At 43.1% G+C, this 26334-nt stretch overlaps 1 protein-coding gene across 1 annotated transcript in view; it reads right to left on the bottom strand.

The window, feature by feature from the left end:
- The window catches only part of PCNX2 (pecanex 2), a 299183-nt gene extending 273427 nt beyond the window's left edge, over window positions 1–25756 (bottom strand). Inside the window, exon 1 of the mRNA XM_042908044.1 lies at window positions 25604–25756. Within this exon, the coding sequence (XP_042763978.1) occupies window positions 25604–25756 (153 nt within the window). The remainder of the gene's footprint in view (window positions 1–25603) is intronic.
- Window positions 25757–26334: the final 578 nt, after the last annotated feature.

Genomic DNA, 26334 nt, shown 5'->3' with positions numbered 1-26334 from the left:
GTAACATGTCTCTGTATTTCAGGTCTAAAAAATTTAGGCAGAAGCTAGACAGTGAGTTTAAAGAAACTGATAAAGGAAGAATAAAACCCAACAAATGTCCTGAGAATAGATTAGCATACTATCATACACAAATTATATTCAAAAGTTGTTTTAAATTATAATGTAACTTGGGCTTCATAGTACTCTGATTAGTAAGAAAGAAATTCGTGCTCACTAAGTACCCCATGTGGTCTCCTGCATTTCCCAGCCTCCCTTGCAGTCAGGCTAGAGCCATGTGACTACTTTGGACCACTGGACTATGACGAGAAGTGGCAGGTGTCACTTCTAAGCCTAGACAATTTTGAGCTACGTGCCTCCCTCATCTCCCTCTTCTCTTTAGTAGACAATCTCAGAGACTGTGTTTTCTAGATGATCCATGTGCAAGACAGCAGATCTTCCTTCTGCTTGGATACCTGGGTGACTCTGGAACAAGGCCCTAACAGACCCGAGACAGACATGTACTACAAGTGAGAAATAACCCTGTGATTCATTAGACCACTGAGATTAGGGGTTCTGCCTGCTGTGGCAGCTAACACTAGGAACCTAATACTGGGGGTTCCATTTCCACCAGAAAGCTTCCATTCAAATTATATTAGAAATAAATGGGGGGAGGGGGAACATCAGGCATTGAGAAGAGAATGCTTAGCAAAGGTGAGAGAGAAAAGATTCCATACGGATATTGGAGAAAATTCATTTGGAAAAAAGTGACTTGCCACAATAAGAAGAGGTATTACTTTTTAGTTTACCTTCATAAATATGGACTATAGCATTGGCTTGGCAGTGTTGAAGTTAAGAGAAGGCAAGAAATTACAATGAGGTTTAGCATGTAGTTTGCAACCCAGGTGAGAAAAGGCCCTTGTCTCGTCCTCTATGAAGGACCACCGACACTTAGTCACATCCCCAAAAAGCCCATAGACGCCACCAGGCCATAGTGAAAGACAGATATTTTACTGAAAATTTCCAGGGAGAGAGAAAAGGTTTTACAATATGCTACAGATGGCACATTCTTCCTCCCAAAATACCCTGCTCTCCTTTAAAATCTCTTCCTTCAGTAGACCCTGCAAACAGAACCCAGAATCCTCCCAAATATCCCCTTTTTAATGCCATATAATCAAGCTCTGCGGGGGCTCCTCCAATTCTACACTTCCAGGGACGTCACTGAAAATCACTTTCAAGGCCATTTTACTGCTGACATCATTGTGCTCAATCCCCAAAAGATCCCCAGCTCCTAGGTAGGATTTTCTGTCCTTACACGTAAGAACGCAAGGAGAGAAGGAGGGCTTAGGAAGAGATGTGTCATGGATGATCAGTTTTAATTGGCTTTTAATTTATATCAGACTTCCCCCACCTTCCTCCATATTAGGTATATTCAGATTTTGAATAATTCTTTTCCTTGTTTCCATGACCTTATCATTTTAACACATTCTAATTACCAATAGGAGGCAACGCTTTTTCAAAATTATATCCCTGGCCAAAGAAAAGCTGTATGTGGTTCTCTGACACATTATTAAGATAACTAGAGGTATAAGAACTCATTTGACCAAACTTTTTCTGACATAATTTCATGAAAAACAACATGCTGTTACCAGCTAAGCAATTACAAGTGTAGTCATTCGCACGGCTCACAAAACTGGATTTCTTGGAATTTGGTGCCATCTAGATGTGTCTGAGTGAACACCCAGACCACTCGCAGTTCCCCCAGATGGAAGCCACTGCTGTTCCTTCAGGTTCATAGCTCAGCCTCTCTCACAGGGTGTACCCACTTTTTTTTTATTGTGGTAAAATATGTGTAAATATAAAATTTACCATCTTAACCATTTTTAAGCGTACAGTTCAGTGACATTAAGTACATTCACATTGTTGTACATCCTTCACCACCATCTCTGGAACTTCTTCGTCTTCCCAAACTGAAAGTTTATACCCATTAAATAGTAATTCCCCATTTCTCCCTCCCCCAGTCCTGGCAACCAAGTTTCTATTTTTGTCTCTACGAATTTGACTCTTTTAGATACCTCATCATTGGAATCATACGGTATTTATCCTTTTGTGACTGGCTTATTTCCCCTAGCATAATGTCCTCAGTTCAGCCATGTTGTACCATGGGTCAGAATTTCTTTCCCTTATAAGGCTGAATAATATCGCATTATCACTCATTACACATTTTGTTTATCCATTCATCTGTCGATGGGCACTTGGGTTGTTTACCCTTCAGTTGTGAATAGTGCTGCTCTAAACGTGAGTGTGCAAATATTTCTTCAAGACCCTGCTTGCCATCCCTTTGGACATATATCCAGAAGTGAAATTGCTGGATTATACAGCAATTCTCTGTTTCATTTTTGGAGGAAACTCCGTGCTGTTTTTATAGTAGCTGTGCCATTTTATACCACTCTGGTTTTTAACTTCAAGATAATGGGTTATTGTTTTCCATTTCTTGAGTAGCCTGGAGAGATCAATAATCTGCTGAGTGAGGACTACCTATAAATCACGCCGGTGTCCAGTGAGAATAAACCACTCCTGAGGGTTTCAGTGTACAGACATAAAGAAGGGCACTCTCGGGGGTTCAACCTTTTTTAATGTATATCTTATAAAGATTCCTCACTGATCTACTTTCACAAACTAATTTTGAAGAAGGCTTCTGGAAATAATTTTTTTTCACCTTAAAAATGAAGAAGCTGAAGCACAGAATGGGTTATACTTCCAAGGTGACAAGTACATATATCTCCTGTCATCTGAAAGGTACTTACCTAGCTACTTCCATGACCTGACAGAGAACCAAGGACTCAGAAGGAAAAAAAAAAGTGTAAATATCTTCTGGGCAGTCAAAACACATAACTGTTAGAAACTTCTCTCCACTCCTATGGTTTCCAGGAGAGAAAACACAGCTGACCTCTCTGTGCTCCTAACTCCTTCCTCAGCGATTTCTGACCAGTATTTGGGGGAACAGGAAATGGACGTGCCTTCCCTTCTGTCCCAGGGGCCAGCCCTGACCAAGCAGGTGTGGGTTGGGGTGGCCTCCCTCCATACTGCAAGGTCTCCAGCATCAGTCCCAAGTCAGAGAGGCCCAATGCTTTCCAACCACTCCTGACAGCTAGGTGAGGCTCCATAATGCCGCAGCTCACAATTAGGAAGTCTACCTCCCTGCAGATACAACACATGTTCAAATAATAGCTTCCTTTGTAATAAAGGTGATCCCTGAACTCCATCTGCTTGACTCCCTGTCTCCCTCAAGTGGCTCAGAAGAAAGGAGGTGCTATTTATTGGGCCATCAAGTCTATGCATAAAGGTTATGACCTTGACTGGAAGGCAACTCACTCAGAGAATGGGTTGGAAGCTTTGTACTCTTACTCTAGGCATATTTACGTGGCGTCTAATAAGTCTAACAAATTTGGTATCCCGGCCCATAACAGAAATTAGAAGGCGGGATAGGAAAGAAGAAGGAGAAGAAGAGAAAGAAGGAGAAGGAAGAGAAGTGGGAGGGGGGAGGCAGGAGGACAGAGGAGGAGGAGGGAATAGAAGTAACCACAATAACGTAGCAAAACATAATAAATGACAGCATAGTGTTGGAAAAGTATAAAAAAAAAAAAAAAACTATGAAAAGGCCTGTCACTTGTATGGTCATTTTTTGAGACACAAACACGACTCAGTCATCTCTGGGGACATCGCTACAAAAACATAATAAGATATCCAGAAGTACAAAGAAAACGTTCAACGATACTCAATATACTATCAGAGAAGGCAGGGGAATGTAAAACTATGAATGTAGTTAAAGTAAATTGAGTTTTCCTGCTTTAAGGTTAAGCTTCAAGTAATTTAGAAAATGTTTTTACACAGAATATGTGGCCTAACAAATAAGGCATTAATCTCCCAACCGTAGCATTCGCACTGGTTTTTGCCATTTATATACCATCAAGGAGTGCTCGACAGTCCTGTTGTATGCCAGTATATTCCCTCTGGCTGCAAGGAAATGCCCAGTGTGGGTATTCATGCCATCTGGGGCAGACACAGGCTTCAGAAGCTCCTAGTTCATGTTTCCGGAAGCCTAACCAGGGCTCGACTATTAGAAGACCCTAGGTTATTCCCAAAAGACAGGGTGCAGACTGAGGTGTCTTATCTGCTTCAGAGATAAGAGAGATCCCGTCTTATTCATCCGTTTTGTCAACCTAGAAGAGCTTTGTCCATCCGGCCGTCCATTCCTCACTCATTCATTCATTCATTCGATACACAAATGCAGAGTGTTGGGCCGAGGCATTAGTTCCAATGACTTCATTCAGGTAGGATTTGGGGTCCTATCTAAGGAAACTGTAACTCCCTTGGAGGGGAAAATCAGGCCACAAGATGGAGAAGTACAATCATTTCTCTGCATTTAAATACACGAAGGAGTTGACAGGTTTTCACCTCCTGAATCATAGTTCTTTACCTATTTTGTGAATTTCCATTATGAGAAAACAACAAAAACTCCATTTAAAACTTTCTCAGAAAACCTGGAACTGTGGATTTTGTACAGAAACGGGAACAAGCTCAGCAGTCCTGTGGGTACCGGGCATGCGGTCGAGAAGGCCAGAGGCAGAGACGTGTGAGAAGGCAAGCGAGCATGTCAAACTCCTGACAGAACATGGAGGGAGCCCTCCCTGTGGTACCCTCAGAAGTAGGCCAGCCTTACCAATATTTTTAAATGATGAGGTGCGTGGAATCGAGAAATCTGACCGGTTCTCCAAAGACAGCCTTACTCCTATCTCTATCCTTCGGAGGAAGACGAATGGAACACGTTCTCTTAGGCCTACGACTTGACTGCTTTGGGGTCTGCTGTCGGTCTATCAGATCTGCTCTTTGAGCTCCTGGGCCTCTTCCTTTGTGTGTGGCTTTCCTGGGGGAAACACTGGATAGAGAAGTGGCAAAAGTATGGATGGTCAAGGCCGTACTACAGGCAACGATAAGATGGAAAAACAGCCAAAGGTTGCAGAGGTAGATTTGAGGCAGGGGCATGAAAATGGGAATCTGTGTAGGCTGGAATGCTCTGAAAACCACTTAGAAAGCTGGTATCTGCAATTACCTAATCCTCGGTCTCTCTCTCTCCTCTTCTCGTAAAGAATATTCATGGTGGGGGCACCTGGGTGGCTCAGTTGATTAAGCGTCCAACTTCGGCTCAGGTCATGATCTCACAGTCCGTGAGTTCGAGCCCCGCGTCGGGCTCTGTGCTGACAGCTCAGAGCCTGGAGCCTGCTTCAGATTCTGTGTCTCCCTCTCTCTCTGACCCTCCCCCGTTCATGCTCTGTCTCTGTCTCAAAGATAAATAAACGTTAAAAAAAAGAATATTCGTGGTGGACCGCTTAATCAATGAATGCCTAGTACAGTCAAGAAATCTAGATACATGTTGTCTTTTCCATTTCAGATGGTCACAGTAAGAAGTAACATTTCATTTACATGTTTAATGTTCACTGACCTCAACAGGATGAACCAATCAGTAAACTCATTGAAGGCAAAGAGATGTCAATCTCGACACAATGATAATCTCAACCGGGAATCTGTACCGATATTGAGTGTGGATCTCATTGAATATCAATGTCATTGTTGCCTAACAGAAAGAAATGTGTGATTTTGAATTTAAAATGAGAATTTAGGGGCATCTGGCTCAGTCGGTTAAGAGTCTGACTCTTGATTTGGGTTCAGGTCCGGATCTCACAGTTTGTGGGATTGGGCACCGCCTCGGGCTCTGTGATGTCAGCGTGGACTGGGATTCTCTCTCCCTTCCTCTCTTCTCCTCCTTCTATCTAAAGACAGATAGATGCACTCTATCTCTCTCTCAAAATAAGTAAACATTTAAAAATAAAATAAGAATTTAATAATGTAAAAGTTTACAAAATGTGAACTATAACTGATCAATTCTATATTTGATACATAAATCTAAACTTGTACCTTCATTGTTCATAAGGAATTTTAAGTACCCTCAAGACCCAAATGATAGGAAAAATGTTTAGTGTCATGAAATTTCAAGTGTGTTTCAGTTAATATTTAAATGCAATGGATCAAAATATTACATTTCTTCATTCTTAAGCAATATTCTTCAAAATCAACTATATGAAAAGACTACAATCAGTCATTGCACAGTATGTTCAGCATGTCTGGCCCCCACTCCTTAAATGCTACTGTGACATTTAATTGAAATGCCACTGTGATAATGTCATTGAGATGGACCTCAAAATGCTCCTTACAAAAACTGCCAATGCTTCTTGGGGGCAGTTATCTCTCCCAGTCTAGAAGAAGTGGACCTACTTAACAATAATATAAGGAGTAGACAATATCACACTGCAGTGAAGGCCACTAGAATCATGGACATCACCCACTGATATTATATAATGATCAACCTCCTTCTTTGAGCCTAGAGTTTCTCAACCCCAGTGCTATTGACATCTTGGGCTGAGTAATTCTCTGTTGTGGGAGTTGTCCTGTGCACCGCAGAAGGTAGAGGCATCCCTGGCCCCGGTTCCAGTAGCAAATCCTCGAGTGTGAAAACCAAAATTGTCTCCAGACATTGCCAAATGTCCCAGGAGGGGTTGCAGACTTGGTCTGCTCACTGAAAACCACTACTTAGCCCCATAAATATATATGTGATTACCTTGCACCAAACACAGAGATAGAAACCTAGTCCCTATGCTCACAGAGTTCAAAGTCGAGATAGAGGAGGAGACAGGTACAAGGTGGAGCGCCCAGTGCTGTAACTCTGGCCCACTGCAGTGCACCTGGCCCGAGAGGCGGGGGTGAGAAGCCGGGGAGAACGTTCCAGGGCAAGCTGCTCTCTGTGAGAACTGGGAAGGATACTGAGGAAGGACAGGCACAAGGCAGCCCACGTGAAACCACAGAGCCTTCCAGGAAGAGACACAAGGCACACTCCAGGGGGGGCACAGCGGTACCACAGGAAGGGTCTCACACACCACAGGCTTAGGGATTCGATCTTCACCATGAAGAAAGGGCGGAGAAGGCTGTGTAAGTGTGGAAGGGAAAAGCTGGTGTCTGCACTCCACAAGGTCACCAGTGTGCACAGGAGTCTGGACGGAGCAGTGAGGAGACCGGAAAGGGGCTGACCTACTTCAGGACTGTTGCGGAGCTTAACGAAACCATCTGTGTGGATGCCTGCTGTCCCGCATAAACTGTGATTTTTTCCACAAAATCACCTCAAAAACCTGTAAAGTATGATATACAGTACAACTGATGGCCCCTGCTCTCCTATGTCAGCGTGAGAAACTCCAAAGACGCCTCTCGAAGAAACATCTGAGACGACCAGCATCGATGGCAGGATTCTCAGAATAAATGAATAATCCTGCAAGGGGACGACTACTGGGAAGGAGCTACCATATGGTAAGTTGCTATATTTTTTTTTTATCTTAAAAAGTTATTATTTATGGAAAACAGTATGGCAGTTCCTCCAAAAGTTAAAAATAGAATAACCATATGATCCTGCAATTCTATTTCCACCCAAAAAAAAAAAAAAAAAAATGAAAGCAAGGTCTCAAAGAGATATCTGCTCATCCATGTTCCCAGCAGCATTATTCACAATAACGAGACATGGAAGGAACCCAAGTGCCTGTGGAAAGATGAATAAACAAAATGTGGCCCATTTATACAGTGAAATACTATTCGGCCTTTAAAATGGTAGGGAATTTTGATACACGCTGCAACCCAGATGAATCTAGGGGACATTATGCTAAGGGAAATAAGCAATCACACACACACACACACACACACACACACACACACACATACTGTGTGATTATGCTTACATGACACAGGAATCAAATTCACAGAAAGGGATAGTAACATGACGCTTACCAGGCACTCAGCAGAGGGGGGATCCGGGGAGACGCTGTTCAACGAATACAGAGTTCCAGGTTTGCAAGACGAAAACTGCTCTGGAGATTCGTTGCACAACCACATGAATATACTCAACACTACCGAAACCCGACTCTCAAAAATGATTAAGGTGGTAAAGGTTTGAAGTTATGTGCGTTTCACCGCAACTTTTAAAAGTAATTATTATTTTATAGCACTTGAGATTAAGCACAGCATTTTCCACCTGGGAAATATGAACACATAGGTCCCTCTGCCTGAAAATAGAGGCTCAGCAGGACCAGTCCCTCAGAACGCTCGCCGACTCTCCCAGATTTCCTCAAGGTCAAATTACATCCACTCAAGTGTCTGTTGCCCAGAGTAAGCGACAGCTCGAAGCCCCGCAGAGTTAGCTGGGCCAGAAGAGCGACCACGCTGCCACCTCTTGTTCACTTAGCTCCTCACAAGGACGTGCTGGAGACACACGGTCCCAGTGCTGTGCCTGGCACCGGGGAGGGAGCCGAGAACCAAACACGCACACGTCTGTCTGTCTTCAAGGAGCTTTTGTTCTAGCACAGCCTAATGACAACTAATTACAAAATTAATTAACTTATTTATTTTTGCCCAACAAGGGGACCTAACGTAGTCTGGAGTGCCAGGGAATAATCCTGCGTGAAACTGGCGTTTCAGTTGAGCACTGAAGAATGAACTAGAGGTAACTTGGAGAGGCGAGCGGGGAGATGTGAGGCCATGGGAACAGGTGCAAAAGCTATAAAGCGGCCTCAGAGATGTGAAGAAGCCAGTGCAGCTGGCTGCCCTGGGGAGGGGCTGGTGGAGAAACGATTGAGATGAACATGGAAATACGGAAAGAGCCGGAGGACACTGCCTGCTGCAGGGCCCTTTCAGACCTGCCGCATCCCTGCTGGGAGGCCCCTGGGGGCTGGCTTGCTCATCTCCCCTCTCTACTCCCCAGCTTCCCTTCCCAAGCCCCATTTTTACCACATCACTGCCCTATGCAGCTCTCTCCAGCACTTGGTGGATTCGTTACAAACCTTTTCACATCAGAGCCCTCTTGAGCCTGCAGCTTCTTGATCATGGCATAACAAGGGTATGCTGTGGGGCCCTCCACTGAAGGCAAAACCCCAAACCAACCTGGCCTCAAAGAGTAAACTGTCAAGGCGGTAAGATGAGATGATCACACCAGGGTGGTGTACAAATAATACAAAATGGCGCACAACTGAAGGTCTCACTCAGATAAACTGTCCTACCTGAGCATGAGGTTGTCCAGTTAGAGAAGGTGGAGAAATCACAGAGAATGGGAGCTGTCATTAGGAGGCCTCACAGGGAAGTTGGGCTTCGAGCATGATGCCAGAAAGATCACATGGGACCCGGAGTGGGAATCTAGGGAATCTAGGGAATCTAGGGAATCTAGGAATCTAGGGAATCTAGGGAATCTAGGAATCTAGGGAATCTAGGGAATGGCAGGTGCCGGGCATGTGCCATTAGCACAGACACAACAGGCAAAGCCATCAGAGTGGCTTGGCCCTCAAGGGAAAGAGAAGACAATGAAATGCAGAGATAGACTGTTGAGAAGGCCCACATTGCAGAAGAAAGGGGGAAATGAAGCCAAGCACAGAACACTGAGAAGCAATGAATGACAAATGCAGGATGAGGAAAGCCAGAATACACCTTTCTCTGCAACATCACTGGTTATGTTTACCGTTCTTTATTGATCAGTTGCTGAGTAAATGGTTTAGGGTACACCCTGTGTTAAGCACTCTGATTTCCAAATCAGCTTATTATTTGTGCCACTCATAGAAGGTTATCTCACTTTTATGGACTCTCCTTTCCGGTAATTGTAAACTCCTTGAATGCAAGGGCTGAGTCCACTCTTTGCACATCCTGCAGTGCCTGACCCACAGTCAGCACTGTGCGCTTTCTTGGCTTCAGCAGTTATGTCAGGCCCTGGTCTCCCTCATTTTCAAGGCTCCCAAACAATGGCAAGGACAAACTATGCTTTCCTCAGGAGCTGACAAAGCCAAGTGCAGGGAGAAGTCGCAAGAAGTAGCTGACTCCTGGCAAGGTTGGGGTTTCCACCCTGGGCTGCTTGACAAGGTATTCCTGAGATGACAGGTATGGGAGGTGTGGAGGGAGAAAGGATACCGTGGCAGAGACGGCACATCAAGGAAACCAGCACCTCGACAGGCAGTTTGCTACCATGATGGGAAGGGGGACGTGGTCCCCAATCTCATGAGTCAGCGAGGAAAGGTCTTCAAGAATTGTGCCTGATGGTGGGAATACAGGGTGACTTCTGCAAGAGGAAGTGGAGATTTCTAAGAAGTGAAGGTTTTCTGACAACCAAGAGATATGAGTAGACATTCATCTCTTTTTCAGAGTCAGCTCTCCTTCTCCAATCCTTTGCAGTTTGGGCACGTGGACGCCCTCCACTCTCTTCCATCCTGGAGCCAACCACAGTCCACTCGCAGGTCTGGGAGCAAGTCTTGCTAACACAGCAGCTACTCCAGGGAATAGAGACGAGCCCTTTCGGCATCCAGGATAGATCCCATATTCTGACATTAATGTCTGGTCTTCCTATAGGATGCATCCCACTCCTAAATGCACATCAGTATATTGTGATCTATCTCACGGGTGCTCAAATTGGCCCATCTTTGACCAGCACCTACAAGTTTGCCCCCACATCCTTTTAACATAACTCTAGTATTTTTCAATAGCTTCTTTGACTTTAGAATCCTCTTCTACATTTTCTGGCCCAGACCGGGGATGTGTCATTTCTCCAAAGAGCGCTTGTTCCTTTTAGAAGGAAACCAGAATGTGAATGTGAATCTGGTTTAGAGACCAGAATGTGAACATGAGATTTGCACATTCTTCTTGGGTTATCATTGCTTCTAGGTGTTTTAATAGAGCTAAAAAAAATATGTATTTTTTTAAGAAAAAAATAAATCATGACTTCAGATGGGTATTTACAATTCATATGAAAGATGACAAGGTTCTATGTAACTTTTGTGATTTGATTTATATGTTTTCTCTTATTGTCAAAATCTTGAGTCCTAAAAATATTAACAGGATCTCTTATTTTATTTACCCATATAAATACAAAATTTCAAAATAATAATATAACATTTTATTGAGGGCATTAAGATAACTGAATTCAATTTAAGATTTCTTTGTGGTTCCTTTATCTCTAGGCTATACCCCTGTAGGCCTAGAAGCTCTGTGTTTAAACTCATTTGAAATATTTTTTTAGTATGCCACCAAACTATGAAACAAGTTCATTTCTTATTTCCAGCTCTGTTGCCTTCGCCCCATTCTTTACCTATATATTACCCCATTCTTCACCATTCTTTCCCTATATATTACTTTTTAAAAATGTATCCTTTCATTGTGTCTTCTTGAAACATTAGCAACTGGATATATGCTTTATTTTTCCTTCCTCCCTTTTAGTCTATACATAGATCCTGCTTTTTTTCGACAATAGTAGGTCCTCAAGATTATTCTTATAGTAGCCTACTTCCTCATCTGCTTTTTTATAAGTCCATGGCACTCTGCTATGTGGATGCCCATAGTTCCATCAACCAGCTCCCTATCAATGAAGATCTGTTTCTAGTCTTTTGCTGTACAAACAGTGCTTCAGTGACACATGTATGGAGTCCATACATGCCTCCAAATTTTTAAGAAGGGCTATTTATTTAAAGTACATTAGGTGTTACCTTTTACATCTCTGCTACCTAGATATGCCAAAGTCACATTATTTTAATATGCACTTCTTGGATTCTTAATAAAATAATCATTCACATGTTTATATGGATGTATGTATATTCCTTTGTGTCAGCTTTCTATTTATGTCACTTTTCAAGGTGTTTATATTTTTTTATTTATTCTTAATTATTCATAAGAGCCATGTGAAGATGATAAGTCCCATGAGGACAGGAGCCAGGTCTGAGCTCCTGACTTGTTCTCCATTATATTCCCAACACCCAGCCTGCTATCCAGCCAACACTCAAAACTATCAGCGAATAAATGAATACTTACGATAGTAATGTATGTTTACATGCTTTAAATTTTTCTCAATTTCACAATTCGCAACTTGGGGAAGTTATGTAGCCTTTGCAAATCTCAGTTTTTTCTGTGAAATGGGAATAATAGTTCCTAACAGGATTGTTAATTGTTTTATTTAGTACATTTTCTGAAATGTAATAAGCACTCAAATGTTAGTGTCACTTATTATCATCAACCTCATCTACACATCATTTCATATTTTACCACGAAATAAAAACTTCAGATTTGGTGTTTTGAGATGGAGCTAACGGCAACGGAGCAAATGTTTTTATTGCCTGCATCGAGCATCAGGAGTGTTCATCATAATACATAATAAGGAAAAAATAATTATGATATAAGCCAAGGCAGTTGTTTTCTTGGAAAACTATTTGTGTCAGGGAGGGCTCAGGGATAATTCTTATATTCAGGGATTTTTATTCTTCCCTAATTATTTAGTATCTAGTTGTAGTCTTGAAAGGAAGAAGATGTTCTCAAAAGTGAGGAAGGCCAGTGGCAAATGAGCATCGGTTCTCTTGATTTCCTTTTGAAATGGTAAAGATTCGGAGGAAGGAATTAAAACACACACATGAGCCAATATAAAAAAGTACAAGGTCACTCACAATCCAAAACTTCTATATTTGCTCTCCATATGTAAGATCACTTAGTATCAATAAATGAGGTAAAATCATTTTATTTGATCCAATGATATTTTTAAAGTGCAAGTATCCCATGATGCAGAAAAAAGTTTGTAATTATTCCACGAATGCCACGAAAATACATAATTGCCACATAAATAATAAAAGAAATGTCATCTTAGAAACAACAGCAATTCGAACTTTAAGGAAATCCAATATAATATGAGAGTAACACCTCGGTTTTCAAACTCCATTTTTAATGATCTGGATCCTGGCCACAACATTGCGGTGAGTCCATTGAACTGGGCCTGGCCTCAAACTGTATCAGCACAACCAAAACTGTGTCTTTTCTTACCAGGTTAGATTGCATCGGGGGAAAGAGCAGTCTGATCATCCCCTGTGCACGAAGCACCACACCAGGGACCAAGGGGGATTCAAATCGCATCCCCACCCTCAAGATTCTTGCAAAGTTGGTGGAAGGATAAACTTTCCCTGAATCCAAACCTCTCTCCAGATACTGTGCCATTTCTCTGCTTCCTGAATGGAAGAGTCATCTTTACTAGCTGTCTTCATTCTTTCACCTCCCATTGCCTCTTAAACCCTGGCTTCCACGCTCCAGCACTCCACTGAAAACGATCTCGTCAGTGTCTCTAAAAGTAAACATTTAATGCAAGATGCTCTCCAGCCTTTTCCTTGCCTCACTCATACTACCTCTTTGCCCTAGGTCTGTATGTAGAGCTCCTTAGACTTCACCTTCCGATATGTAATAAGCACCCAAATGTTAGTTTCACTTGTCATCACCATCAGCATCCTCTATGCATCATTCATCAATACCGCGGAAGAGTAAATTCAGATATGGTATTTTGAGAAGAAGCAAAAAACAACAGGGCAAATGTTTTTATTGCCTGCATAGTCAGGTAAAGAGTTGGAGATCAAATCTTTGCTCCTTCTACACATTCTCTCTTGGAGTTCTCACTCAGTCCCTTGACAGTAAATATAATCTCTACATTGAGGATTTTCAAATCCTTATCTCTAACTACTCTTGATCCCTTAAGCTCCCCGCACCTATATCCAACTATCAATTGAACATCTCCACTTTTACATCTGAAAGGAAACTCCAAATCAACACATCTAAACCTAGATGTGTGGTTGCCCAACCCTTTCCACCACCTGTACTCTCCTACCTTTCCCATCTTAGGCAATGGTACCTCATGCACCTGGGCTCAAACTAGATAACCAGGTGCCACGTTTGATTCGTCCCTCATCCTCACTCCTCCACCCCCCAAGCCAACTTACCACTAAATCTTATCAAAATGCGTTCACATTTCTCCATCTTAATGCTGCCACCATCTCTTGGCTGGACTACTAAAAAAGCCTCTGAACCTCCCCTCTGTTCCTGCTCTTTCTCTAATCCACTTCCCACTCAATAGCCAGGGAAAATTTTTAATAAAGAAAAACAATGTATCTTTTACATGTGTTTTCTGAACCATGTCAATGTTTTGTACTTCCAAAAATTATTACATCAACAAGGAGGAAGGGGGAAAAAAACAGAATTACGTACCCACAGATGGACCGAAATGTATATGGAACTCATGGAATAACCACAAAAACAAATCGGAAAATAAAAACAAAGAAGGAATCCTGTGCAAATATTGAATCATTATGCTGTACACCTAAAACTAATATAATTTTAAACCTCAATTAAAAAAATTTTTTTCAAAGAATTAATCCAAGTAACTTTAGAACACAATACACTCACAGCACATTATTGGTGTATTTTTTAAAAAATAATAATAATAGGGGTGCTTGGGTGGTTCAGTAGGTTAAGCGTCAGACTTTGGCTCAGGTCATGATCTCACGGTTTGTGAGTTCGAGCCCCATGTGGGGCTCTGTGCTGACAGCTCAGAGCCTGGAGCCTGCTTCGGATTCTGTGTCTCCCTCTCTCTCTGCCCCTCCCCCACTTGTGCTCCGTCTCTCAAAAATAAATAAATGTAAAAAAATAATAATAAATTAAAAAAATAAAAAAATAATAATAACTAAAAGCAATCTTGAACTTTACTAAAAGATTTTGTTTGGTGGTGGTATAGGAGTAGTACTTCCTGTGTATATTTCAAGGCTGAAAAAATGATAGTTTGGCAACCAGAACTCTCCTTGTGGGAAAAAGTAGATACAAATATGGAAGGAGTAAAGGAGAGTTAGAATCCTTTGATTTGGATCAGATTAAAACTTTCAGAATAAACTCTCAATAGATGGATGGATGGATGGATAGATAGACAGACAGATAACTAAGCTCTCCCAGGTCTGTCTACTGGAAGGACCCAGAGCAAAGACAATCCAGTAGTAATGAGCACAACTACTGTTGCCTTAAATCTTGCTTCCCAAAGCCATTCCCCACTAAAAGGATCCAGTCTCCTTAGAAAAATGGCTGCTTTTTTCAGGGCTGGGTTGGGAAAGTATAAGCTAAGCCTGACTACTGTGGTGGTCCAGAGAGCAAGAAAGTACTCTAAACCTGCTGGGGACATAGCCAAAGGATTAAAGAACTGCTCAAAGAGGGTCTTACTTGCCAAATTTTATGTAATTTGAATATCAATAAGAATGATCATAGGACTAGATTCTAACCCATTGAATTAAAAAACATGAATCTAGGCGCACTAACCAGCACCACAAAACTACAGAGGCAGGGGGAAAAGGGAAAGGTTTTCTTTACAGAAGAATACCAATAAATAGAAAATCACTATTTTGCATCCACCATTGCAATAATTATTTTAGGCAAGAATTAATTTATGTTACTATCATTAAGTGACAGTTTGGGGGGAATACAGTACTATATACAGCCTCTAGGTTTCCCCTCACAGGTAACTTATTAAATCCAAAGGGGAAAATAGGTACCTTTATAATAGAGAAATGTAGGCGATACCACCTTAACCAGTGACCACACTTAACAGCCCCGACAGTGGGGGGGATGATATCACAAGCGAGCCTACAATGTTATTCAGGACAAGGATACGTTACTTCTGCAGATTTCATGCCAAAGTAAGCATAATCACACATCTAATCTCAAGAAATGATCCAAAATATCTAAATCAAGGAACATTCTGCAAAACAACCTTCAATGCCACCAAAGAAAACAAAAGGGCTGGAAGAACCCCTTCTGGAACAAAGTCCAATTATGAGACGTGAAAACTAGAAGCAATGTATGGTCCTTGATTAAATTTTGGTTCCAGAAAAACAAAACAGAAATCCCTAGTTATGTAGGGCACCACTGGGAACACAGGAGACTGGATCGGAATTATACATTAGATAACAGCATTACAGCAATAAAACTTCTTTTGCATGCGATAACTGTGTGGGAGAATGTCCTTTTCCTTAAGACATACCAGCTGATGTTTTTAGGAAGAAAAGGTCTCGATGCCTGCAACTTATTCTGAAATGATACAGCAGAATCAAAACTATATAAACATATAAAGAGAGCGATGAAGCCAATGTAGGAAAATATTCAGAACTGGTGAAGCTAAGTGAAGGGTAAATATTTTCATTCACCATTTCTGCAAGTTTTTTATGCACAAGAAATTTTTCAAAAATAAAAATTGGGTAATAAAAAATCATATCCATTTGACCCAAAACACACACACACACACACACACACACACACCAAACCAAACAAAACAAAAAACCCAGCATCCATGTGTCTCACTGTACTGAGAATTATATATTCAAACTCCTCATGGTCTACCCATTTTTGCTTGGCTAACTCCTTAGGCATTTGTCAAATCTCAGATCAGAAGTCATTTCCTCGGGGAAGCCCTCCCTAAATACCAAAGTCAGGATAGGGTCTCCCATCTTTACTATATATAACATCTTGTACTTGCCATGTAATAACAATTATCATTGTTCTATTTATGTCTATTAACATTTATCTGCTAACTTCATGAGGAGAAATACCAATCTATCTTCTGCCTGTTGTTTTCCCCAAATCCATCAGAACACTGGCACTTAGTTTGCCATCATAGACATAAGTGCTGCCCAACAAGTATGTCCAATTCCTTCCTCACACATGATACAACTGCTCTTTCCTCTCCCTCTGGAGTTGGGTGTGGCCATGCAACTTGCCCTGACCAAGAAATCTGAGTGCACAAGTATTTGCCATGTCCAGGAAGGGGCTTCAAAAGCTACCGCTTGACCCTCACTCTCTCTCCCTCCATCACGGTGACTGGCAATGATCAGCCAGGGTGAGCAGACCCCCAGCCAACCCAAAATGGAGGTTCTATTAGCCTAGGTGCCTACATGCTTGTGACGAGGAGGACCCCCAGCTAAGCATGTCCCCCACCCCCTACTGATCATGTTGGACATATAATGTGAATAAAAAGCAAACTTGATAAAGCCAAAGAGATTTTAAGGTTATTTATTACATCGGCACAAACTAGCACATCCTGATGAGTGCACATGTGTTCAAATACTCAATGAAACTTAATACAAATAGCTAAATACTTGCATTAGGTTAAAGATCATATGAAAACCTAAGCATTCTTCATAGGGGACAGGTTGAACAAATTACCCTTTACTCAAACTGTGTAAACATTAAAAATAATGATGCAGCTTTTTATGTACCAATCTCCAAGATGTTCCATGAAGTGGGAAAACAAGAATACGTACACACAAATGACTGCATTCTGTATACAACAAAATATTCATTTGGAAGTGTTGACCAAAAAGCCAAGATAGAAGAGAAATTAGATTCCAACCAATTTCTGGGTCAATCTAGAAACTTCTAAATGGGTCGTGAAAATGAACGAGAGGACTCCAAAATCTCTCCCTCAAAATGAGGGTGCAATACAATCCAGAATGAGAGGATTTGTGAAGATATTTGGAGGGAACTTTGGTATTCCGTGAGTCCTGTATCTCTACCTGCCATAATCAAGACAGAAAGGCTTCAGTGGGACCACTCAGAGACTTAGTGTGGGTCCCCCACAATCTGGGTGGGGGAGTGGGAAGCACAGTAGACTGGTGTCTGACTCCTTCCCAGAAGAGCTAAAAGATGAGAGACCAGTCGGCTCGCTGCTCTGATCAGGGACGAGGGGGATGTTCCTACGCTTGAGGTTGGCCTTCCCTCCCAGAGTCTGTTGGGAGAGGGCATAGGAGAAATCATAGGAGGCTATGATTTCGAGCCTGCAAGAGTTTGCTTTAGATAACGTCCAAAAGGGCTGCCAGTGTAGAAAGGCCCTGCAGAAGTCGCTGGGGTGGACTTCCCATTCTGAGAAACTGTGGAGGCGGGACGGAGATGAGGCAGCTCTCCTCATGGAACTGCAAGAGACAAAATACCGGCACAGAGAACAGGGTCTGTGAAGGACATGGGGAAGGGCCTCGCCAGAGAGGTTCAGCTGGGGACATGTGCATCCTTGTCCCAGAGCCGGCCTACCACTGTGCAAGTCAACAAAGAGCTTTCCTGCTCATCGAGACTAAAGACGTCAGCAACATCGACCAACATGTTAGGGAGGAGTAGTAGGAAACAGCCCTCCTTCCTTTTACCCATTCCTGCCCGTAGAAATGACTGAGTGGTTGAAGCTTTGATTATCATACAGAACTGGACATTCTGAAATCTCAGTCAAGTCTGTGTCAAACTTTTATTTTTTATTTGTTGGACTTGAATTACTTGCAAGCTGAAATCCCGGGGATTGCAACTGCTTTTATCTAGGAGTAGAGAACAAACTCTCTAGAGAACAAACCAAATGGGCAACAGAGGACAAAGAAGGCTGCTTTATGATTCAGCCCAGTATCCCTCATACCAAATCTCCACCCGCCTGCATATAAAATATCCTCCGAACAACACACGAGAGACTGTGTGTGACGGTAGCCTCTCGAATGACGTAGTAGAGACAAGAGTCCAGGGAAATTAACTTTTCATTAGATGGTCTTTTGCACATTTTCAGTGTTTGTGTCTCTTCATGCCAACGTGCAGGACATACATGCCCATGTTGTGAAACAACGGCTGGGAGGTAAGAGTACGGACTGTTGGGACTCTCACTCTGGTTAGGTCACAACTGGCCACACATCCTCATGCATGTTAACCACCTTCTCTGTGCCAATGCCATCAACTGTAACAGGGGAATAATGGCAGCACCTCTCTGGGTTGTGAGGACAAGATGTCGGAGTGCAGGCAAAGCTCTCACAAGAGGGCCCACCTTAGATGTGTTTGGTGAGCGTTGGCTGTTGCTACTGCCTATTCCGATAGTATATAATAATAACATAACAAATGTTACAGGGGAAAGATTCAAAAGAAAACAAGGGAGAGGAGACAGGGGGGGTTCAGTCAGTTAAGCGTCTGACTTCGGCTCAGGTCATGATCTCGCGGTTCGTGAGTTTGAGCCCCCCGTCGGGCTCTGTGCTGACAGCTCAGAGCCTGGAGCCTGCTTCAGATTCTGTGTCTCCCTCTTTCCCTGCCCCTTCCCTCCTTGTGTCCTCTCTCTCTCTCAAAAATAAATAAATAAACATTAAAAAAAAAAAAAAAAAAGAAAAGAAGGGGAAAATCTGAGTACCGCTAAGAACTAGCCCATTTTTTAGCATCTATAAGATGTGGGAAAGACAAATGGGAATATGGTTGGGTAATACTTAAAAGTAACCATCTGAGGGACCAAGAGGTTAATATCAGGAGAACAGCAGTCACTTGATAAGCATAAACTTCCCTACACATAAATAAATAAATAACACCAAGGGCATTAAAGTATTAGACATTACAATTGGAAAAAAAAAATATCTGAGGAGAGTGGCATCCAAATATAACTAGGTATTAATTGGGAGAAATCTCAAAAAGCTCTCAGGGAGGTGGAGGTGGGCTGGGAGACATAAATTTAACCACCAGAAAATTAGTCATGAACTTGAAATACTAGAACAGAAAGAAAGGGGGGAAAGGCACTATTTTTGGAGGCTGCTCCAGAGGCCGACATCCCAGGACCAGGCAGATGCTGGTTCTTTTGCCACAGAGACAAAACACAACCCGCCCACAACATCCATGTGTCTGAGTGGCAGAAGGCCAGGATAAGTAGGAGGAATTTTGCAGAAGGTGTCAATCATCACTCAGGAGAGACTGAAGATGACTTCCCTGAGCTACCCCAGGGATGGAGGGGCATCCCTAGTCCAAGGGCTTACGCCAGGAAAACAAAGCCCTCATGGAGCCAGGAAGCCAAGACCTTTGTACACATCGTCCAAACAGCCGTTGGGAACAGCACGATTTTAAAGACAACTGCATGGGATGGCGTTGAGCCCAAATCTAGAAGGCTTGGGTCTGCACTTCCGTGGAGGCCCAGGGCCAGGAAAGAATGCCTTTAAGCATCCATCTGCAAGATTTGGCTGCCTCACCTTGAACCCCAATCTGTTTCAGGCAGGTGAGGGCAGGAAGCAGGTGAGGGCAGGAGGCAGGTGAGGGCAGAAGGAAGGAAGTTCAGACATGCCAGTAAGTTATGGGAACGCGCAGAGGTTCATGCATCTCAATGTGTGAATGAATACGCCCCCGGAGGTAAAAGCACCAAAACAGAAAGCATGGTCCATGTGATCCAACAGCAAAGAAAGCCTTTCTTTCAGGGACATCTAATATAAACGCTAGGACTGACCATGAGAGGGAACCTTTGAGAACAGCAGCCGGTGAAGTAGCCCAGCAAAGTAACAACAATCAAGCCAACGCGGCCAGGCCTGCTGTGTCAGGCTGGGCAAGCTGCATCTTGCACAAAGGCCTCCAGCTGACAGGATCCAATGGTGGCTGGAGTCTAGTCCCCAAGTCCTGAGCCAGGAAGAGGTGGCTTTTTGAACACACCATCTTCCCATAATTCATGCAAAGGCGTTTGATACGCTAGAAGTGGGAGTGGAAGGAGGGATACAAAGAAACAGAAAACCCAGGGAAAACTAATTATGTATCCAAATGGGCAAGTGGCTACAGACTACAACAGGAGAGTCCCCCACCAGGTGTAACAAGACCCCCTAGCAGGCATGGTTTGCTGACTTGCTCTCTAGTGCGATACTAGCACATGATAGGTAATCCCATTTGTTTCGTTTTGTTTTTAATTTTTCTCCTGCCTCTTTTATTTCCCAGTGTATGTTTTCATTGATCTCTTAAGAGTTCTTGGGGCTGGAATGGAGAACAATAGCCTCAGGCAATGCATGGTCTGACCTTTGCAGAGGTCTTTCCTTCTGCCTTTCCTGGTTGCATTGGGTCAGATTCCCATGAGTGAGCAGCACAGTCACAGAAGAATCTCGACTATAGCTGCTTATTGAGAGGAAGCCACGGAAGTGGGTGGTAGGGAGAATATCGGACTTGGAGTTCTACCACCTATGAGCCTAGAGGTCTTGGGTAAATCATTTTATTATTTTTTTATTTTAATTTTATTTTTTAAAATTTACATCCAAATTAGTTAGCCTCTAGGGCAACAATGATTTCAGGAGTAGATTAGTGCCCCTTACCCATTTAGCCCATCCCCCCTCCCACACCCCCTCCAGTAACCCTCTGTTCGTTCTCCATATTTATAAGTCTCTTATGATTTGTCCCCCTCAATTTTTTATATTATTTTTGTTTCCCTTCCCTTGTGGTCATCCGTTTTGTCTCTTAAAGTCCTCATATGAGTGAAGTCATGTGATTTTTGTCTTTCTCTGACTAATTTCACTTAGCATAACACCCTCCAGTTCCATCCACGTGGTTGCAAATGGCAAGATTTCATTCTTTTTGACTGCCGAGTAATACTCCACTGTATATATATACCACATCTTCTTTATCCATTCATCCATCGATGGACATTTGGGCTCTTTCCATACTTTGGCTATTGTTGATAGTGCTGCTAGAAACACGGGGGGTGCATGTGTCCCTTCGAAACAGCACACCTGTATCACGTGGATAAATGCCTAGTCGTGCAATTGCTGGGTCGTAGGGTAGTTCTATTTTTAGTTTTTTGAGGAACCTCCATACTGCTTTCCAGAGTGGCTGCACCAGCTTGCATTCCCAGGTAGGTAATCCCACTGGATAATCATAGCAATTAGAAATGAAGTGGTTCCTACCAAAGAAAGTCTCTAACAGTAAATTAAAAAGCAGAACTGGAAACAGCAAGTCTGGCAAAAAAAAAAGGAAAGGGAACATAAAGCTATAGTCCTAAAATGAAAGACAGGCTTTCGGTGTGAAAATCATAGACAATGTTGCCCTCCAATGGATCTTAAAGAATATCAAGTTTCCGACCCATTTTTTCCACTCTTCAACTCTTGTTCTACTCACGTTGGTCCTACCACCACCAGGATAATCAGAAGGCCACTTTTTGAGGGCCTACTGCTTCAGGGAGTTCAGATGCTCTCCTGTGTAGCAGATGTGGCCGCACAGTGCTGTGGAAAGGCCAAGGACTGGGATACAACAGGACCTCAGCGAAAATTCTGAATTTTACCACCTATAGTCTATATGGCCTTAGGCAGGTAACCGACTCCCCTCTGGATTTCAGTTGCTGAATCTATAAATGAAACCCATACGCCCCCTATTACAGAGGCTGAAACTGAGGCTTGGAGAAGTGAAGTGGCTTGCACACTCACACAATTCGTAGGGGGTAGAGCAGGGATGCCTTTGGACACTAGCCTAGTGTCGCCAGAACAGGGTCAGCATCACGCCCAGGGTATTCCTGTTCTAACGCTTCACATGAATGTCCGTCTGCTACCTCACAAGAATAAGCACAAGCCCCCGTGTAGTAAATGACAGTTCAAATATCTCTAATGACAAATGCATCTTTCAGTTTGTCCGAAAGAAAATCAGATCGGTAATAAATCAAAGTAAAACTCTTTCCAAATTATCCAAAGTGGCTTCATGTTGATAGTTCTGCATTTTTTAGCATTTCCCAAAAAGATGTGAATAACTTATAAATGCTAATAAATAATCTACTTTCCACATTATCAACCAGGCCTCAGGAAACTCGAGGGCTCAGGGATAAGTTTGCCTCAATAATTAATAATAAAGTTTTAATTTACATACTCCAAGCCCCTATCAAATTGAAAGCTATGGATTCTCCCTACAGTAGAACTACCTTGGTTAAGCATGTTTAAACTCAAACTGCAAAACTCAGGAAAGTTCAGGGCCCCTTAAATGACAGAACTTCAAATAAGCCCCTGCTATCAGTGAGCAGTCAGGTAGTTTGTTTGGACTAAGTTCCTGTAAGCGGAAAAAACTGAAAAAGATGTTAGCAACCCCAGGCAGCCCTGAAGCTCAGAAGAATATATTTAAACCTCAAGACTTAGTAGCACAGAACCCTCTGCTGAGGAGGGAGGGTCTTTTATTGCTAAGGTCAAATTCAGAGACCAGAAGACCAGAGAAACAAAGGGATAACCTGCATTTTTTAAAAGATAGGATACATTTAAAAAGTAGCAGCACAACAAATGCATTCACATAAAATTATTCTATAATAGGTCAAAGCACACTGGCAAAAAGATACAAAAATTTTGGTATAACTGGTCTGATCCAAAAAATCCAATATAAGAGTAAGCTGATTTAAGGTATCAGTTTTTTACTTCCTAAACTCTTGAGATCTAGCCAAAAAAAAAATTATTTTAAAATAGCATTAAAGAGGAACTTAATTAAGGGCAATTTCCTATTTACAAATACAAGTTAGAATCAAGCTACTCAATAAAGCATAATTAGATAGAAATTAAGGATTCTGATCACAGGCACACATCAAATCTTATAAGGAGTTACGTAAAAATGAGCCCACATACCTAAAAAAAAAATCTGTAGAAATATACATTACATGTAAATGTGGTTGTTGCTGAGGAGTGGGATTAGAGGTGGAATATATATTGCTTTAATTATCAGAAATACTGAAAATATACAGTGAGGTAGACAATATAATGTTGGATGGAACAGAAAGATACAGGTTGATTTCATTGCCACAAGTTTATTATATATGAGATCACGGTTAACCAAATGCAGGACACTTTGCTGGATGCACTGTGAAAAAGCAAGATGAATCGACAAAATCAAAACCCATGATCTAGAAGCAGAGGTACATGTTCCAGCAACTAAGTGCGAAGCAGAATTCAAAATGTGCTATTGTACCAACAGTAAATACAGAATGGGGTAAAGGCAAGAGAGAAGAGAAGTTAATTCTAGCTGAATGGAAATCAGGGAAACTGAGACAGAGAAGGATGGAGAGATTATGGAAAGTAAATGATGAGAAAAGGGCGGGGGGGGGGGGGGGCGGGGAGGAAGCCCAGCTCATATTGAACAGTCATTATGTGCCAGGTACTGAGAAGCACTTTCATTCATTCATTCAATCAACCCTCATATTTGCCCTATAAGGGGGGTACTATTATCCTTGCTTTACACACCAGAAAGCTCGAGCTTGCTCAAGCTCACAGAGCTAGTAAGCACAAGAACCAAGATTGAACCCAAGTTTGTGTTCCTCATCACCCAGCTACGCTGCCCCTCCAGGCAAAGAGAAAACATCAAGACCTATGGGCCAGGAAAAAAACGATGAACAAGGTCACAGAAGAAGAAGGAAACTTAACATGTTGAAGGGCATCCATGGATCAGCCTCTGCATCTCAATGCCTTTTATACAAAAATTTACTTGCTTTTCCTGAGACATGATCATTATCACATCCGTTTTAAGGCTGAGAAAACTAAGGTTTAGATAGGTTAAACATCACGCCAAGCAGCTACTCTGCAGCAAAACAGAAATTTAAAAGAGGTCTGTGTCCATTCCTGGGTCAAGCCAGACAGATGGATGGCTGTATGTGCAGTGTCTCATTTAAGCCCCTAAACAACACCGTCCATCTGGTAGTATTGTTTTTCTCATTTTACAGCTAAGAAAATGAAAAATAAGATAAATGTAAGCAACTTCCCCAAGGTCATAGTACTGGTAAGAGGTGGACCCAGAATTTAACTCCGGCAGCCTGATTTCAGAGTTAGAATTCTGACCCTCTGGATAAACCTCCAGAAAGAGGAAAACAGGAGCCAGATCATGGACAGCCTCTAATGTTGAACTTGGAATTCATCAGCTGTGCAAACTCACTGAAGATTTTTGCAGGGGAGAAGATGATTAAATTTCATTTTAGGAATAAAGTCTTTCAACAGAGCTATCAAAATTAGATTCCTTGGCCCAGAACATTGAATAAGACATGGAACCCTTTATCTGTACAGCTTCTCTTCAGATCGAAACATTGTTTCAATTAGGTATATTTAATTTACCCAAGAAGGTCATGATGTAGTTATTCTGCAAGCGCTCAATTATGGTAACCTATTAAAGTGGCAAGCCCCAACTAGGTACTGTAATGCTTAGCGTAAACTACATTAGATTTACCCAGTAATATATCTTCCTATAGATTTCTTTACATAATGGTGTGGAAATCGAAAGTTGAGTGCTTGATCATTGAACCTGCCTTCTCAAAGCAAAACAGGAAAGGAGGGGAGGGGGCTTAGAAGATCAACAACTGAAATAGGTTTGTTTTTAACATTTCATTTTGCATTTTGGCCATCATGCCCAGCTAACCAGCCAGAAGGCCTAGGATTTTCCACTTACAAAACAGGTTCAACATCCCCCAGCCACAAGCAGAGTCTGACTCATCCTGACAGTCAGCATCAATTCTTAATGAGTCCCAGAGCCCCCAAAGTCCTTTCTACTTCTTTTCCTGAGTCCCTGTCCCCCTTTCCCTGTACTTCCTCTGTCCCCAAATCCCGAGGGCCGTCCTCATTCCACCTTTTCTCTTTTCAACTGAGGTATAACTGGCATACAATGCTATATTAGTTCGTGGTGTGTAACAGAGTGATTCGACATTTGTATACATGGCGAAACCGTCACCGCGGCAAGTCCAGTTACCGTCTGTCACCTTACAAAGTTAATACAATATTACCGACTGTGTTCCCCACGCCGTACATCGCACCCCGTGACTTACTTCTCTTATAACGGTACGTTTATACTTCTTCATCCCATCCCTTAAGAATCGCTGCCAGCCCTTTCCATCACGAGGCAGACACGCAGGTTGGGGTGGCTTTCTCCCCTCTTCTCTCCACCCTCACGTCTCCCCGGCTCGAACCTCCCCACTCACCAGGTGCAAGGCCAGGGGCAGCAGCAGCAGGAACAGCCACAGGTAGAGGTGGCAGCTGTTGGTGAACTTGCTCTGCTCCGGGTCGTGGTACCAGCCGCCGGTGAGCGCGGCCCACACGCCCTGCCGGAGCAGCTGCAGCGCCTGGGACACCATGCCTGCTGCGCCCCGGGGCCGGCGGCGCCCCGCTGCGCTCCGCCCGCCGGTCCCCGGGCGCCCTCGGCTCTAACACCCAGGCCCGCGGGCGGCGCCACCGCCGCCACCGCTGCCGCCGCCCCCTCCCCCCCCTTCCGCCCCGCGACTGAAGCTCGAGCTGCTCTCCTGCCCGGACCCGCGAACCGCGGCGCCGGAGCCGGCTGCTGCCGCGGGGCAGGTGGGCGCCATGTCCGAGGGAGGAAGGATTTTCCCATGGTGCTCAGAGGCGGCCGCTCAGAGGATGCTCCAGAGGCCCCGCCCAGCGCCCGCCCAGAGTCCCTCCACAGGCCCGCCTGCGGGGTGGAAGGATTCCTGAGCCCCTCCAGCCGCTCTGCCTTGGCTCTGCTCTCTGCCCCTTCCTTTTCCTCCCCATCGTCTCACCACGGGTGAGAAGGGTTGAAAAATCAAAGATGTTCTCGTGCAGAAGAGACCATCCAAAACTTGTGCTTTTGCCTTTTCCCCTCCTGCTGCCTGCACCAAAAGGTTTATGTAACACAAGATCCTGTCACACATCACTCCTTGTAATCCGCCCCCCACCC

The sequence above is a fragment of the Panthera leo genome, chromosome D2 (genome assembly GCF_018350215.1).
Source record: "Panthera leo isolate Ple1 chromosome D2, P.leo_Ple1_pat1.1, whole genome shotgun sequence".
Taxonomy (NCBI): Eukaryota; Metazoa; Chordata; class Mammalia; order Carnivora; family Felidae; genus Panthera; species Panthera leo.
The sequence above is the reverse complement of the archived record's forward strand: the minus strand, read 5'-3'. Positions and strand labels throughout refer to the sequence as shown.